Source organism: Sebastes fasciatus, chromosome 4 (genome assembly GCF_043250625.1).
Source record: "Sebastes fasciatus isolate fSebFas1 chromosome 4, fSebFas1.pri, whole genome shotgun sequence".
NCBI lineage: Eukaryota > Metazoa > Chordata > Actinopteri > Perciformes > Sebastidae > Sebastes > Sebastes fasciatus.
Genome location: NC_133798.1, coordinates 9,391,753 through 9,408,730, shown reverse-complemented (window position 1 = coordinate 9,408,730; position 16,978 = coordinate 9,391,753). Strand labels below are relative to the sequence as shown.

Here is a 16,978-nt window from a genome sequence, read left to right as displayed (position 1 = left end):
TGCCGGGGCTCTGTCACACAGGGAGTCACCACGAGAGGGAGGGACTTAGGCAGCAGGACAATGCTGGTGTTTGTGCAACGGCCCCTGAGTGGCGGCTGGCTCTCTCAGATCGCTCTCGCTTGACTACCATTGCTGCATGCATTGTTGAAGTGAAAGGAAAGTGGACAGCTTGATCCTGTCTGTGGGATGCACCGACAGAGGTAAGACCCCCACTCCCCACTGCTATATCTCTCTATGCTGGATGAAAATGGAAGTTTTTTGAAAGCTGTCTCGTGGGGGCTTGTGCTGTGTGAGCTGTGCGAGCGAGAGGTGTTCCAGTGCAAGTTTTTGGGGGAAACAGAGGTCTGGGAGCTGGAGGTTGGCTTGGGGTGAGGCACCCTTGTCTGTGTTTTGGCAGGGTCACTACTGTGTGTGAATGGAGCTGAGCAGAAAGAAAGTTTCACAGAAAGAGGCTCAGTGAAAGGCATGTGTAGAATGTGACTAGGACCCAGCAATGGAAAAGACAGAGTATAAAGGGCACATTAAAAAAATTGGTGAGGAAAAAGTTGAGGTGATGGAAAATTGTACGAATCAAGATGAGAGGAAGAACAAGAATTGATAGTTTCCGTTACTCTCAGGCGAGAGGCAGGCGAGGATAGCCATTCCTGAAGGTTTACAGTGGTAAAAATAGAGGCGGAATGGAGGTGGAGAGATTAAGAGAGAGATTAATTAGGGAGCTGAGGGAAGGGGGAAGTCAGGAGGGGAAAAGGCAGAAAAATAATGGAAGAAACAGTAAAAGAAAGCAAGAGCTGTGAACCCAAGATAAGGTTTCAACAGCATCTGTATTATCTTCTCAGGGCTAGACTGCAAACTATTATACTTCCAGGACAAATGAAGAAAAAAAACATGTCTAACTAATTTTCCAACTTCCATTCAAATCTCCTTTTCAGTCCTTTGTTAAATGCTGGATTTCCAATTGCTGTAAAAGAATACCGGTAAGCCCCTCATTTTCAGTTCTGCCCTCCTTGCTAGATCAAATACTCTTATCCCTTTTAGCTGGCAGATTAGAGAGACTCAAGATGTTCTGTCTCAGTGAGGTAGACTCTTGGGATATGCAGCTATTCGCATTTATGAATGACTAAATCTGGATTTGATACTCTTATAGTTAATGTGAGGTGTGTCAATCCTCCATCACAAAGGCCGCCTTATAATGCCATCACAAATGTTTATTCAACAGGGCTTTGAGAAAGACAAGCGCCATATAGAACAGAGAAGCATTGGTCTCACTTATACTCTTTGGAGTTATTTAATCCGTATTAACTGCATGTGGTTTGTGTTTCCAGGCAGTGGGACAGTCGAGATTGGGTTTCGGTGTGAGGTACAACAACGCAGAAAGGCTGGCCAGAAGACACAGATCCAACATTGGTGGTTTTGGCCACGACAGAAAAAAAAAGGGCATCCAGGGTGAAGAAGAAGAAGGCGGTCCATTACTGCCAAATCAAAAGACGCAGTGAGCTGCATTTGTGGCGTGGGTGGGCAGGTGAGGGTTGAGCCGTGGTGACTACTTTGGGCTGCGTGCCAAAGTGTGGGAGGGAAGAGGAAGAGGAAAAGGAAGACGAAGAGGAGGGGTAGTTCGAGGAGGAGGAGGAGGAGAGGAGTAGTGGGCCTGGAGCCGAAACACAAGCAGGATGGCGGAGAAGAAAGTTAGGTAAGTACCGTGTCTGTTTAGCTTAATGTAGAAATGTATTCACTAAAGAAGCAGCAGCTGGGTTAATGCTGGGCTTTTACACTCTCTTTGTGTGTGTGTGTGTGTGTGTGTGTGTGTGTGTGTGTGTGTGTGTGTGTTTGTGTGTTTGTGGTTGATGCGTCCGCTTTATTTGTATTTTGGTCCATGAACGGATGTGTCATTTGCATGGCTCCTGTTGCTTGGTGACCACGTTTAAATGGGGCTGTGCATGCATGTGTGCGTGTGTCTATGTTGATCCCTCAGCAGCCTCCCTGCTAAGCTGATTAATGGGGGCGTGGCAGGCCTGGTTGGTGTGACATGTGTATTTCCTATTGACCTGGCCAAGACCCGCCTACAGAACCAGCAGGGCGTCCAAGTCTACAAAGGAATGTGAGTAGCGCTCCCCTGGTCTGAGTTAACCCGATGCATATACGCTTTTATTCTTGTTTTAGCATCCCTGAACAATACTTTTTAATAGTTGTTATTGGAAAAAAAGCCTCTAAATTCATCTTTATCGATCTTAAAGGTCTTATTGATAAAAATTTTATGCAGACGAAAAAAACAAAAACATCTACCGAGCCTTTAGAAAGGTGCCGAATAAAAGTATGGCTTTTCCTGAAAGAAATACTGATTATGAATTAATCATTATAAAAACTTTGGCGGGTCCAAAATTAATGTTTTGTTTATTTCTGTGGCGGATATCTGACGCTTGGTTTCCATTTCTAACAAGGCTCGTGAGCCAATTGTAAAGCAACGTTGGTATCACATGGTATCTCTGGGGCGTCAGTTAGTGTGGAAAAAAGGGAGAAATGGCTGAGATTGATGGGAATGTTAGCCTTTAAGTTAGGGAAGGGCTACAGACAAATCTTTGTTTCTGCATGCCAATCTAACCAATGTCAAAGTCTCTGAACTGTAAAACCATTTCAGAATATCTGCTGGTGATGAATGTTACCTAAATGTGCTCTCTGGTTAACAGCACTCTCTTATCTGAGACAGAATTATTTAGCTGAAGCCGACTCACATACTTTTCCACTGAATCTCAGAGGGTGGAGCAGCACAGCTTTACACACACTTCCCATATTATGCCCAGTGTTTTTGTGAGTTTGTACAAAACTCACTCATGGGGTTATATCAGGGGAATGGCTGTATACAGTAGACACAGTACTGTTTTGATGAACCGCTGTGGTAACCGTAACCAGACAAAAGAGCAAACGAATGCACTAAACATATTTCATATTCATTCACTTGAAGAGATGCAGAGACAAAGACAGATTCTGTGTCCTTAAAAGACTCGCTGACCCTGAATTTTTTAACTGCGCACATCTGGTGAGCATCAATACTGCCGTCTGATTGGGTGTGGCCATCCTGTGTTAACCAGCGCTTTTTAGACTGCGGTTTTCCACTGTGAGTCATACATGGAAAAATTGCTCGGATAACTTCACTTCCAGGCCCAATCACGAGGTTGGATTTCTTTTCTGTTCTTTGCAAAGAAAAAAAAAGACAATTTCAACAGAACTGCTACAGTACATTAACAGCACTGGTCTCTGTTCAGTTTGTTGTTGTGACAGAACAGAGGGTGTATTTGGGTAAAGGTCAGGCCAGCGATGATGCTTAAAAATGAAGCATAATAATATTGACTTGACCTAAATGTATGTCAAAAGAGTTAATGGTGAAATATGAACATATGACATATGAACATTGTTATGGTGTATTCTATGACCCTAATGAAAAAACAGACTAATGTAAATTGCCTTCTTTTTTGTCTTCAAAGGCTGGACTGCCTGGCAAAGACGATACGCTCGGAGGGCTATTTTGGATGCTACAGAGGTATTCTTTGCATTTCTAATCCCCGTGACAAACAACACTACAACTGTGCTTTACTATAAGCTTAATCTGGCCACCTACGCTGTTGTTTCTCTTGTGAGCCTTCGATCTTTTTGCCTTAATAACCAGTGTCTACTGCTATTAGACGTGAGCCATAAGCTGCTGTATAAATTCGCTCTATTCGTGTACCTCAGTGGAGAGTGTTGCGTGTCATCAGCCTGTTTGTCTTTTCCAGGTGCAGCGGTGAATCTCACTCTTGTTACACCAGAAAAAGCCATCAAGCTGGCTGCCAATGACGTCTTCAGACAGAAGCTTTCTAAGGACGGGTAAATTAATTTTTCACCCTTCAATGATACATCACATAATGAAGCTACTAGGGCTGTCAATCAATTAAATTATTTAATCGCAATTAATCGCGATTAATCGCATATTAATCGCGCATTTGTTATGCATTTTTATGCTTGCCCAAAACTGCATGTGATTATCATAAAGTGGGCATGTCTGTAAAGGGGAGACTCGGGGGTACCCATGGAACCCATTTTCATTCACATATTGTGAGGTCAGAGGTCAAGGGACCTGAAAAAAAGACTTGAAAATTGCCATACCAGTTTGGAGCATTATTTATCCTCCTTCCTAACAAGCTAGTATGACATGGTTAGTACCAATGGTTTCCTGATGTTTTCTAGTTTCATGATGCCAGTATCTTTACACTAGCTTTAAACCTGAGCCTGCTACAACCTAAAAATCACAAGTTGCGTTAAAGAAATTAGTGATGTAAGAACAAATTTGCATTAAAGCGTTATTATCGCATTAACTTTGACAGCCCTAGAAGCTACCTTTAAATTCATTGCATTACAGTACTGTTTTTTTAATAAACAAATATTTGTCATAGTCTTACAAATACCTCATCCAGGGTCAATTAGTAATATAAGTATTTGTTGATATGCTGGATTTGCAGAGTGCTTTGGCAAAATCTGGCGAGAAAACTAACTAATCTTAATCCAATCATGACCTGTTATTACAGAAGCTTGTTAATTCTGTATATCTCTTATTGACACTCTATTGTGCGTACAGGCATTTGCCCCTGTGGGGAGAGGTACTGGCAGGGTGTGGGGCCGGGACCTGTCAGGTGGTAGTCACCACTCCCATGGAGTTTCTAAAGATCCAGTTGCAGGATGCAGGAAGGCTTGGTGAGTTAGTCACTGGATGTAAAGGGGAACACCACCCAAATTAAGAATTCCAATATGTTATTTCCATGGCATTTCCGCCATGGATGGTTCAATTAATACTTACAACATGAGCTCCTCTCTCTCAAAGCCAGAAACCAGAGAAGTAGGTCTCAAACTTGTGATTGGGTCATAAGGTATAAAGTCTGGAGCTGCTCCATAGATAATGAATGGGAGACTGATTTTGTGGACTCACAGATTTTTCTTTTTTATACCCAAATGAGCTTTAATCTATTAGTGTTATAGTGTTAGTGTTATCAGTTGTGAAACAGAAAATGTTCCCATATACTCAGAACATTCCCCTGGGTGCTCTCTGTGCCATCTAGAACATCTCTCCTCATTCATTGTCTATGGAGCAGCTCCACACTTAATACCTTATGACAGCACAAGTTTGAGTTTTAACACTCTAGTTTTTTGATTAGGGAGAGAGTCGTTCATGTTTACTAATATTTTTTGGACTGTCTTAGACCAAAGGAATAACATGAATTAATTTTGAAAATGGCTGTAGTTTCCCTTTAATGTTTTTTTTGTTGTTTTTTTCAATGTTTGTCTTGATCTTTGTACAAATATCAAGATGCAGTCAGTGTAAAAGGATGCAATGCACTGACATCTTGGAAAATCCTATTCAGGAATAAATCAACTCTGAAAAATCCATCTTATCTTATATTTATACTAAGATTGATTTGATGTAACCTAAGTCACATACAGGTACCATACCTCTCATTAAATCAGACCCAATGTGAGCGCTCACATATTGTTTATAAATGTGAAAGATGAAAGCAGCCATCTTTTGGCAAACTTCCCATTTACTTTTTTTGTCAAAAAATGGGAAAACCAAAGGTTGGTAGCCCATCTTTTGTTCAGTAACAGTGATGGCTGCAGGATTAAATTCGCTTGCATGTGTTTTCTAACCTGGGACATTCTGTGTCTGACTATCAGCTGCCCAGAAGCCTGTTCCAACTCCGTCTCAGGCTGCTGCCCCTGGTCCAGCTCCATCATTGGTGGCCCCCCCACCAGCACGACGGAACCCTCCGCCTCGGCCCACAGCCACCAGCATCACTAGGGAGCTGCTGAAGACTCGAGGACTGGCGGGCCTCTACAGGGGGGCAGGAGCTACCTTAGTGAGGTCATACACACAAAGACATAAACACACACACACACATACTCACAATGCATGATAATTTGTTATACTTGTCTGTTTTACTTTTAACGCCTACTATTTTACAACTAAATTAAAAAGCCAGACTGAGACTGAGGCAAACCACAGTGATATGCTGTTAACATAAATACAGCAGCAGGAGAAAAGGATAATGTCTCCATTATACTTTATTGTCTTCTTCATCTCACTAGTGTCTCTCAGTCCATAACGTTATGCACGTTTTTTACTTTGCTCTCATGTTTGGAAACCTTTAAAAATATCGTGTCCATGACCATGCACAGTGTTACTTGTGTTCTCCGGCTCTGTCTCTCCTTTCATTCAACTCTGCCATCACTGCTTTAATGAGTTGATTTTACGTTGCATAACTCACACTGCGTCGGTTGTATTTCCTGTCACCTCTGCCAATCAAAACTGATCAATAGATTCCTGCAGCTATGTCTGGCTGATATACTGCAGTTGAATGGGGCCATGTCTCTTTCTCTCTCCCTGCTTCCCACCCCGTGACTTCAGCTTCTCCCACTTTGTTTTCAGTCCATCCCATTTATTTCTATATGCCTATACAACTTCTCTCTTAGATTATTTTCCTTAATCTAACCATTTTTTAAAATCCTATTTTTCAGGGATGTCCCCTTCTCAATGATCTACTTCCCGCTGTTTGCCAACCTAAACGCGCTGGGCCGAGACGATGCACAGGCTCGGGCGCCATTCTGGCAGTCCTTTGCGGCAGGCTGCGGCGCAGGCTCAGTGGCAGCTGTGGCTGTAACACCACTGGATGGTGAGTGGGAGAAAGAAACAGACCAAGTTAGAGAGATGGTAGGGCAGAAGGTGAGGTGGGAATGGGGATTTAAGCATCTGTTACTCACCGAGATAGCAAATGTATACACACACCCGGTGTTGCAATGCTTCGCTCCAATTCATAACAGTTTAATGGAAATACTTTAAAGCCTAACTATGCAACTTTTGAAAGATGAAATAACACAATTTTCCTCTTACAAATGAAAAGTTGAATTCATAAGCAATAAAAATACAACCTTGCTCAGTTCAATACACTCAGAGGTTTTGGCGCTACAGCCTCACTTGTTCTGGTATTACCAGTAGCTTATGGTCGCAAAGGTTAGCGAACTTTAGATAGATATTGCTGTGGTCCAAAGTCACTCCCTCATTCTCTACTCGCTTTATAATAGATACTCAGATTTCAGACACTTATCATCACTGCCAGCTGCAGTCACACATACTCTTATCAACATGGGAGTGGGCAAATATGCTTGCTTTATGCATATGTATGAAAAACAATGACAAATATTGTCCAGAAACCCTCACAGGTACTGCATTTAGCATTAATGATATGTTCAAATCATGACAGACATGGTAAACTCAAGCCCAACAGGCAACAACAGCCCCCAGTGTGTCAGTGTGCTGACTTGAGCGTTATTCAGCCTCCTTCGTGACAAGCTAGTATGACACGGTTGGTACCAATAGATTCCTTAGATTTTCATTCATTAATTTCATTCAGTTCACTGAGTTTTTGACTTCTCTTCTTGTGTTATTATTACACAATATATGTTAGCATTTACCATTATCCTGGGATTGTCATTTGTGGCCACAGTGGCTACTGTTTGCTTTAACTGTTCTTTGAGCTGATGTAATGAAGGTACACTTCTGTGTTTTCAATGCCTGTACAGTCATTAAGACTCGTCTGCAGACCTTGCAAAAAGGTGAGGGGGAGGACACATACAAAGGAATCGTTGACTGCACACGGTAAGATTTCAGTCTATTAAGAAAACATTTGTTGGCTAAATATTGTGTAAAGAGCCTTTCTTTCATTGTTTTTCTCCCATTGTCTTGTCTGTGTACTTTTGCAGGCGTATCATGACGCGAGAGGGTCCATCAGCATTCCTGAAGGGTGCAACATGTCGCGCTCTGGTCATCGCTCCTCTTTTTGGCATTGCGCAGGGTGTCTACTTTCTAGGGGTAGGGGAGACGGTGCTAGGTTTTCTGGGATAGCGGTGCTTGGCATTGGTGGTGGTGGCTGTGTCGCTGCTTTAATCTGCAGTGAATGAATGACACAACTGAGTGAACGGTGAATACGGAGAGAGGGAAATAAGGCCACAATCTGCTAACCAAAGGAAGAGGAATGGTCTGAGATATGAAGAGGATCTATTTACTAATATGTGGACTAAACGGGTTCACACTAATCATGTTTCTCTAGGTTTTTACATGCTGTCAACAGGGTCCCGTAGGTTAAACAGGGTCCTGTGTATGTGTGTGACTAATCTGAGGGTATATGACCCAAAGTTGTCTGGGTTATCCCGGTGTGCATGCTGCAATATGTCTGGGACTTTCACCCGAGAGAGATTATTCTGTCTGGTTGTTAAAAGAGAGCTACTGCATGTTGTTTGAGGCTTCTAACTAAAATGCCAATCTGACCATTTGTGTGGTCACGACGAAGAACTGCGCATCATCCTATGTAAGTGACAAATCCCCTTTCGATCTCCATCAAAAGCTAAGATTGCGTAACGTTTGACTTCAAATGTCATTTGGATTTCAATGTTTGATGTATTTCTCTGGAAAAAGGAGCTTAATCTGCTTCTGCCTACTGTTATGCGTTCCTCCCACTCTATCCGTGAGGTCTGAGTTGTAATCTTGGATTCCTTCAGTGGATTGGGAGGCGCTGTCTGCCAGAAACTCTAAGGTCATTTGCTAATCTGACGGTAATGCTTTAATCCTGGCATTACCGTACAATATACCCTAACACACAGCTCACTTCCTGCCTAAAGGCCACAGGTTAGACTGCTCGGCCACTGTCTCATAGCCTTGACTTCCTCCTCTCCACACACAGCTTGGAAGGGTTTTCAATAAAACCTGCGAGAAGCTGATTTTACTGCTTAGCTACACGTAAAAATACATTGCTTCAAATTATGTGTGCACAATAACTACAAAAAAATGCATTTCAAGCCTTATAATTGCTGATAGTTTCTAAAGCATAAAAACTGTAAAGTCTTAAATGAATTGAAAAATGTATTTGGTACTTGAGTCCACCTTAGCGAGGACAATTCTATTTGTTAGACCCATGGAGGGACTATGGCACCTTGTCTGGCCAATGGTTTGCCATTACTAAAGTCCACTGGGTGACACTAAAAGAAAGCTTTTTTTTTACATTTTTAATGCAAGACACAGTTCGATGTGGCTAGTGTACCTACAGTAGGCTACTACATTTTCCTCATTGTAGAGTGAACATAGCCTGAGTAAACGGTTTGTTTACAAGCTGTAAATAAAGATATCTCATACGTGCTCATTTTTCTGTGTCACACACATTTATTTCTTTGGTTTCCGTATGTTAAGTGCATCACAACAATGCGTAAACATCCTTTCGCTGTCCACACGCAGTCAAACTGTTTAAAGGAACAGTGTGTAGCATTTCGGGAGATCTATGTTTTCATTAGTGTATAATCACCAGAATCTAAGAATCGTGTTTTCATTAGCTCAGAATGAGCCCTTCGTATCAACACAGGGAGCAGGTCCTCTTCACAGAGTCCACCATGTTGCTCCGCCATGTTTCTACAGGAGCCCAGAACGGACAAACCAAACACTGGCTCTAGAGAGAGCCTTTTGCATTTCAACGATAACACAAGGCCACCGTAGTTCTCTGCACGCTTGTGATACTGCAGGAATGTGAGCCACAGAGTGCAAAACTGTGGTACTGTCAGCCGCTGTATGACTTCCAGTGTTCCTTAAGTAGTGTAATAATGTTAAGGATGGCCTCTGAGCTATTGAGGACGGAACATGCCAAAATCTAAAATAAATGAATAAATAAATGACTCGATAAATAAATAATTTATGTCATTAAATGCAGCAAAAATATAAAAAATAAATGTAGCCATTAATAAATTGATCAAATGTGACATAAATTAATATTTCTGTTTTAATTTGCCTCTTTATCTTTTTATTAATTCCCTTATTTACTCTGGTCTTATTTTCCCGTTTATTCATGTATTCATTCTTATTAATGTTTAAATTATTTAATAATTTTTACATTTATTTTTATTTAAGTATTTTGCATTTATTCATTATTTATTTATTTTATAAATGTGTGTATTTATTTATGCACGATTTTTCCCTTTGCATTTCACCCCTTATTTATTTCCCCACACTTATTCATTTCTGTATTCTTTTCTTTATACATTTCTTTATTTTTACATTTCAAACGGAAGAGTAAATATAGAAGCCAATTAAAACAGAAAAATAAATTCATGTCACATTTTATCAATTAATGAATGGCTACATTTATTTTTAATATTATTTTTGCTACATTTAATGACATTTATTTATTTATTGATTGAGTCATTTACAGTATTTTGTCAGGTTCTGTCCTCCATACTGAGCGAGGCGAACAGCGTTACCACGGTTTTGCACTCGGCGCTCACATTACAGCAGTCTTGGAAAGGGAGGAGTAAGTGTAGGGGGACTCAGTTGGTTGCAATCTGCAACTACACCACTAGATGTTGCCAAATCCTACACACTGCACCTTTAAAAAAAGAGATGTTTGGCAAACATACCACATTATAGGCTGTAGTTTACAAAAATGTAGAATAAGCATGTGAAGGGAAAATGTGAATCTTTGGTGACCTAAATATGTAGCTTTGATTACATTAATTAATTAAGTAGTAAAGAGCAACAGATTTCCCAAAACAACTGAGGGAATACATATTTGCAATGCCATTGCAATTTAAAGCAGTCCTTTGGACATCCCCCGAGAGGTAAAATAGAAGGCACTCACACATAAGTAAAAGTGCACTTGTTGAATTATTACGCAGTACAAAAATAAAAACATATATTACACATCAGTAGCGTCCCATTAAGCAAATCAGGGTTTCTTTAACCCTGATGAATAGTAGGTGATTGTGCAGACTCTTGGTCACTGTGATGATGGTCTGTGGTCACCTTGTACAGTATATTCCACCCATGTCCGCACTGCTCTCTTCACATCCACTGTTAGTCCTTGAACTTGCGGTTGGGATTGGCACCAAACAAGTTCACTCTGATTTCAGGCATCATCTGTCAGGTGTAAAGTCAGGACACAAATAAGTACACACAAGAAACTAAAAGGAAAAACCTGGATAAATTAGTGCAGAAACATGACGAACACAGATTCTTAAATTTTGTTTTTCTTTAATGGACATAAAGGTTGGTTAACTGATAATATATATCATAATAGTATATAAAGACAAACATTTTTTTGTGGATTCAAACATTGTCTCTCTATGGGAGCTGTGCTGATGGAAGTACAATCTCGGCACCCATCAGCGGTCTGACGACGGATAAGCCTCTGGGGGCTAGGAGCTATATTTCTGGAGTTCCGATGTAGCCAGCAGATATCTGGGCAAAGACTTCCTTTTCTGTGCGCTGCTCATTGTTTACAGTCCAATTAGCAACTTGAGACGTAAGACTGGAGTTGGAGTTGAGAGACGACGTGTACGACCGGATTGTTTCACAAGTAGCCAGTTTACAAGCTAATTTTAAACCAATAAAAAGCTAAATCATCGTCAGATGATAGCCAGTGGGTTCCCAGATTGCATTTTGGCGTTCTGCCTCTTTTACTCTTCACATGGACTGTTTACCTATATTCAACCAAAGCCTGCTCAAACGTGATTGGTCAATACTACTCAGACTACAAACGCTTCCGATGCCAAAATCTTGTCCCGTTGCCTACAGATTCTACATGTGAATGCAGAATCTAATTATAGCGATTAATGGAAGTAAACAAGAAAAATAACACCGCCACCTACATTGTCATGTGACTGGTTGAACACATGACTGCTGAGAGGCATGAGTCCTGTTTACTTGTTTATATTTCCAACTTCTATATAAAGTTCTTCAGCTTATTTCTACCATCACAAAACGTCTCTAAGTATGAAGGATTGTGCTGAACCTTTGAGAAATAACAGAGTACAGCTCAGACCCTGCAGGTCTGAGACTTCTGACCTGAACCTCCCTACAATTTTCATGGATGACGCTGGTAACGTAAAAGTAAAGTTGAGAGCTAAAACTTAAAGACAAGTGAAAGCTTCTTGCTTGCAAAAAGAAAAAAAGATTTATCAAAGTTCCTGAGAATATATTTTGACAAAGATGTTTGTCTGTGTTTGTGCAGACATAAGGAAGTTTATTATTATTCAAAATTCATTTTTTTTACAGGATGCCTATGTAGTGACATGACTCTTTTCTGCATCAGCAGTTGCGTGTAGGAAGCAGAAACATTTGGGGAAGTGTGCTAAAAACTAATTCCTCTCATAGTTTATCGGCGACAAGAGCAGGTACTCTAAACATATGGCATGGATGAATGAAGTTTAATTATTTACAAAAGCAAAACAGCAATGACTGTAACTAGTAAACAATGAATTATCCTGTCTTACCTGAATCTAAAATCCAAGCCAAAAGAAGAATCAGTGTTTCTCCATTCTTAAAAAGATTGCTCAATGAAGTAACGCCCAAAGTACAGTTAATTTGTGCATAGCGTGACAGTCCAGTCTGAATTATCTAAATCATTTCTCACTTCTGACTCTCCTAACTTTACCTCATTGGAAAGCCAAGTGGGCTGTGCTGCCCTCAACAGGCAAAGAGCAGAAACTACATTAACAGTAATGTAAAGGTGTGTGTATATAAAGATTTGAGCTATATCAGCAGAGGAAGAGTACCTACCTGTTGTGCCATAAGTTCAAGCCTGTTCTCCAAAGTGTTGGAAACCTTGATCTTCCCATTATCATTGTATACTTCAACCCCTCCGCAGCTGTATGAGAGAACCAAACTCATCTTAAGTATGTTTTTTTTTTTCGCCTTTATCATAAAAAAATAATCTGACAATACGTTTAGAATCAGATACTATGAGTTGGTGTTAAAGTACTTAAAATCATCTTACATATCTGACGGAAGAAAGCGCTGCTGGTCGATTTTGACGACGATGTTGCTCTTCACTGCGTCTTTGTAGATAGGGATGTTCTTATTAACTGCAACCTGTCAAGCAATAAGACTTATAAAACACTACCAACTACCATGAATTCAACAAAAGAAGCAGAGGCTCTTAAAATCACCTGCACTTTCCTAAATAACTTGTTACAATAATCACAACATACAACACCCTACTGTAGTCAGCTCAATCTCACCTGAACCATTTCTACGTCCTGCTGTCGGCAGCGAATGGTAACTTTAGGTTCCAGCAGTTGATAGAATCCCTGAAAAGTGAAAAGCACCAACTCAGAAAACAAACCTAGAGATTTACCTGTACCTTCGGTAGCGGTTGGAGAATTTACCTGAAGAACCAGGCCCTCCAATAAGGAAGCGTAACTGGCAGGGTCCTTGGCAATCTCTGCAAGCCTTTGACGAGCGTCATTCAACAAATCCTGAGACGAGAACACAGGTAGAGGTTTTACAGACTCATTTGACTTTAAAGTCATAAACTTGTTGCTCATAAACACTCTGATACTGTGGAATCAGACAAGCAGTACTGTGTTAATGCTTGTCTGTGTTGACAAGTAAATATTATTTTTCAATAATCAGAGGACCATAAAAGAATATCCGTTCACCTTCATTGTACTTGGGTGGTGGAACCCGACAGAAATGTAGGAAGTTAATTCAGTGGTGTATAGGACAGAATATAATGCACCCAATTGTAGCTATACTGTAAATAAGATACATTGTAGGCATCTATCAATATACTGAATGCAAACGTGAGTAAGTTATGTGTCGAATATTAACTGAATATGTGTAAAATATGAGCATTGATCTCTAACCATGATCATGTCGTCACGTGTCTTCAGCACCTTCAGCCTTGCTTGGTTCAGCAGGTTGGACATCTGGCTGTGAGAGTGGAGGGAAAAGTCAACGAGTAAATGATCTGCAGACACGAATATGTGATGCAGCACGCATATAAAACAGCCGCTCAGCGTAATACACCGTTCTCACAACGCACTGATTTTAAGACGCCTTTGCCACCACGAATGGATTTTACGAGGCAGATATGGCAACGTTCATGTCCAGAAAGGCGATGTTGTTACAGACTTTACCAAGGCAACCATTCATAAGTGAGGGGACATGGAGATAGCAAAGAAAACCTCAGAACAACAAGGTAACAGCAACGAAGTGACTGAAAGACTTTTGGGGAGTAAAAAAACATATCTGGTAAGAACTGCTCATATATTAGTTCACCCGCTCGCCTCTCTCAGTCCATCTGAAGACAAGCCAAGACTGCCAAATTCTCATATAATGTAAAATTGTTAATAGTCAAATCAAAGAATTTGGATGAAGTGTGAGAGCAACAATGACAAAAATTACACAAACAGGCAAACCCATTTAATAGCTGAGCTCCAAACAATAAAAACAAGCCTGTTGTGGTGTTGCATTATCTCGAGGTCAATGAGTACCCTCATTATAGTGTAGTGTGGGATCCTAGTCCACGTGCCTGTATACATGATGTGGGAAAGCTACTAATGTTTGTCTTTATTTAGTAAGACTTCAAAACAGTGAAGTTGCCTCTACCAAATAATGACTCAAAGGGGGTGGAACAATCATTTTATTATAATTTCCCTAAATTTCCCCATAAATATCCCTTTGTAGATACATATTTATTTAAATTATATAGTTTTTTATCAAGGATGGAACCTGCCAAAACCAAAAATAAATGAATAAATAAATAAATAAATGACTCCATAAATAAATATGTCAATAAATGTAGTGAAAATAACTTTAAAAATAAATGTAGTCATTAATCAGTAAACACGCCGCACAGCGACAACGGCAAACTGACCATCGGACACACAGAAATGTGTAAAGAAAAGAATACAGAAATATATAAGTTTCTGGAAATATATAAGGGGTGGAATGCAAAGGGAAAATCATGCAAAAATAAATAAATAAATGCATGGATTGGAGTTAAACAAAATTAATAAATAAATAATGTCAGTAAAGGTCAGCTAAAGTGATGTAAATATGTCCTATTTTTGTCTGTATAATAGAATAGATAATTGTGTAAGCGAATGTGTCTAAGTGGATATGTATATGAATGCGCGTTGTAGATATAGACATATGTATATACTGTATGTATATATCTATATATGAGGTTGGTTGTATGTATATGAATATGAACTTCTCTTGACACTGCACTATTACAACGGGTAGTACTTTTTTTCTTTTCTTTTCTTTTTCTTATGTTTCTTTTTTTTGTTTATCTATGTTGTTGCTGCTGTCTGTATGTCCCTTTACAAGTATGTGTATGTATTTCTTTAACCTTAAATTAAAAAAATTAATTAAAAAAAATGCATAAAACATGCATTTAAAAATAAAAATAAAACAAATAATAATAAATAAAGTAAAAAAAGGAATGCAAAAATAAATAAATAAAAAATAAATACAAGGGAAAATTAAACAGAAGAGTAAATACATAAGGAAATTAATACAAAGATAAATAAATATAGAAGCAAACAGAAATATCAATTTATATCGCATTTTATCAAATTATTAATTAATGGCTACATTTAATTTTAATATTATTTTTGCTACATTTAATGACATATTTATTTATTTACTGAGTCATTTATTTAATCATTAATTTATTTTTGACTTTGGCAGGTTCCGTCCTCCATACCAATAGCTATTCATTCCTGAACTGGCAACACATGACCCAATAACTCACATTTTCTTATGTTGTTCAATCTGCTTGTCCTTCTTTTCATAGTACTGCATGATTTTCACCCTATGAGTCTGCACCAGACGACCTTTCTCAATGTTGAATTCTTCCTCCGCCTGTAAACACACATGGGTTTGACAAGAACCTATTGTATTATAACAGGTCACTGCAAGGAGGACAAATCACAAGACTGACTGACAGACTTCAATTACCTTAGAGTCAATTTCCTCAACTTTCTCGCTGGCCTCCTGCTCAATGAAGCCCATCATGTGCTTGATCTGCCACAGGAATACAATAGAATAGAATAGAAAGCTTTATTGTCATTGCATTAAATACAACGAGATTCACAGTTGCCACTTCTGGTCAGTGCTTTAAAACAAATACTTGACAAGACTAAACGAGGCAGATAAAACATATATAACAGGTAAAACACACACACAGTTGTAAAGCAAATAAAACAGGTAAAGTAGATGTAATAAATAAATATAAGCAGAAGTGTTACACTAGAAGTATACAATATAAAAATAGATGTAATGTAAAGAGGTAATTGCACTTGTAAAATAGGTAGGGTAGATGTAATAAATAAAATGTAAAAATAGATGTAATGTAAACAGAGGTAATTGCACTTGTAAAATAGGTAGGGTAGATGTGATAAATAAAATAATAATAAAATAATAATAATAAAAAAAGGGAGTTGCACTAAGAGACAAACACAAAATAATTCCTTCAAATCCAGATTCAAGTTCATGCTAACTTTCTAACTCTAGAAAGTCTAAATGATTTGGACTACCCATAAAGGAGTAACCAGGCTGTGACAGGGAAGGTTCAGGTTATAACTTGTAGCCAGACGTGTGATGACTTAACAGCTAACACAACTCTCTGTCATATGACCAAAAACAACCCAACCAAACATAAAATACACTGTAACGTTATTGAGTTTAGCAACAACCTCGAAAGTTAGAGCATAATAATAATAATTAAGCAGCTCAACGCAACTGTAGTTCATGTTTTAGCCCGTTAGCTAGCGTCAACGTGTGTGTTTAGCTAACTAAAGTTATAACTGTCAGTGGTTAAACTTTATATAGTCTAACATTGTCTACTTTACCTGTTTCTGTACGTCAGCGTCGGTGAGCGCCATGTCTGCTCTTTAATATGTTTTGTTGAATGCAAGACTGTAAAAGTAAGAAGTCTTTCCGACAACTTGTATGTGCGGTCCAGCAGAGAAACAGTTAGAGAAGATATACTACTACTTCTGGTTGCATTCACGTCGAGCTAGTGACACACAACATCCGGTCATAACTTTCAAAATAAGATACAGATTCCTCTCACTAGGTCAATTCCTTGGAACCAGTGAGGTTATTCAGGGCGATCCCTCCCCATTTCTATCA

General features: G+C 39.3%; 2 protein-coding genes across 3 annotated transcripts; one reads left to right on the top strand and one right to left on the bottom strand.

The window, feature by feature from the left end:
- The first annotated feature begins 62 nt into the window (after nt 1–62).
- slc25a18 (solute carrier family 25 member 18) lies at nt 63–9,209 on the top strand. 2 transcript variants are annotated; one of them, XM_074631866.1, is made up of 11 exons: nt 63–200; nt 930–974; nt 1,323–1,687; nt 1,970–2,095; nt 3,477–3,532; nt 3,765–3,855; nt 4,604–4,719; nt 5,695–5,881; nt 6,535–6,689; nt 7,597–7,672; nt 7,777–9,209. In XM_074631866.1, the coding sequence occupies exons 3-11, from the start codon at nt 1,668–1,670 to the stop codon at nt 7,916–7,918; spliced, it is 969 nt and encodes a 322-aa protein (XP_074487967.1). In that variant the 5' UTR covers nt 63–200; nt 930–974; nt 1,323–1,667; the 3' UTR covers nt 7,919–9,209. The 2 variants fall into 2 exon arrangements, with proteins under 2 accessions (XP_074487967.1, XP_074487968.1); XM_074631867.1 differs by lacking the exons at nt 63–200; nt 930–974 and having other exon boundaries at nt 1,517–1,687; nt 1,973–2,095.
- Nucleotides 9,207–16,856, bottom strand: atp6v1e1a (ATPase H+ transporting V1 subunit E1a). The gene is made up of 9 exons (XM_074631868.1): nt 16,696–16,856; nt 15,803–15,868; nt 15,597–15,706; nt 13,699–13,765; nt 13,219–13,308; nt 13,072–13,140; nt 12,828–12,922; nt 12,611–12,698; nt 9,207–10,969 (listed from the first exon to the last, which is right to left on the bottom strand). Exons 1-9 carry the CDS (start codon nt 16,726–16,728, stop codon nt 10,907–10,909), a joined length of 681 nt encoding a protein of 226 aa, XP_074487969.1. The 5' UTR covers nt 16,729–16,856; the 3' UTR covers nt 9,207–10,906.
- Between the last annotated feature and the right edge of the window lie 122 nt (nt 16,857–16,978).

Bases quoted from the DNA above. Each gene is read 5' to 3' on its own strand.
- slc25a18 (XM_074631866.1), top strand. From the start codon at position 1,668: ATGGCGGAGAAGAAAGTTAG. The intron at 1,688-1,969 runs GTAAGTACCGTG...TTGATCCCTCAG, and splicing joins ATGGCGGAGAAGAAAGTTAG to CAGCCTCCCTGCTAAGCTGA. The intron at 4,720-5,694 runs GTGAGTTAGTCA...TCTGACTATCAG, and splicing joins GCAGGATGCAGGAAGGCTTG to CTGCCCAGAAGCCTGTTCCA.
- atp6v1e1a (XM_074631868.1), bottom strand. From the start codon at position 16,728: ATGGCGCTCACCGACGCTGACGTACAGAAACAG. The intron at 15,869-16,695 runs GTAAAGTAGACA...TTCCTGTGGCAG, and splicing joins ACGCTGACGTACAGAAACAG to ATCAAGCACATGATGGGCTT. The intron at 13,141-13,218 runs GTAAATTCTCCA...TTCACTTTTCAG, and splicing joins TGGAGGGCCTGGTTCTTCAG to GGATTCTATCAACTGCTGGA.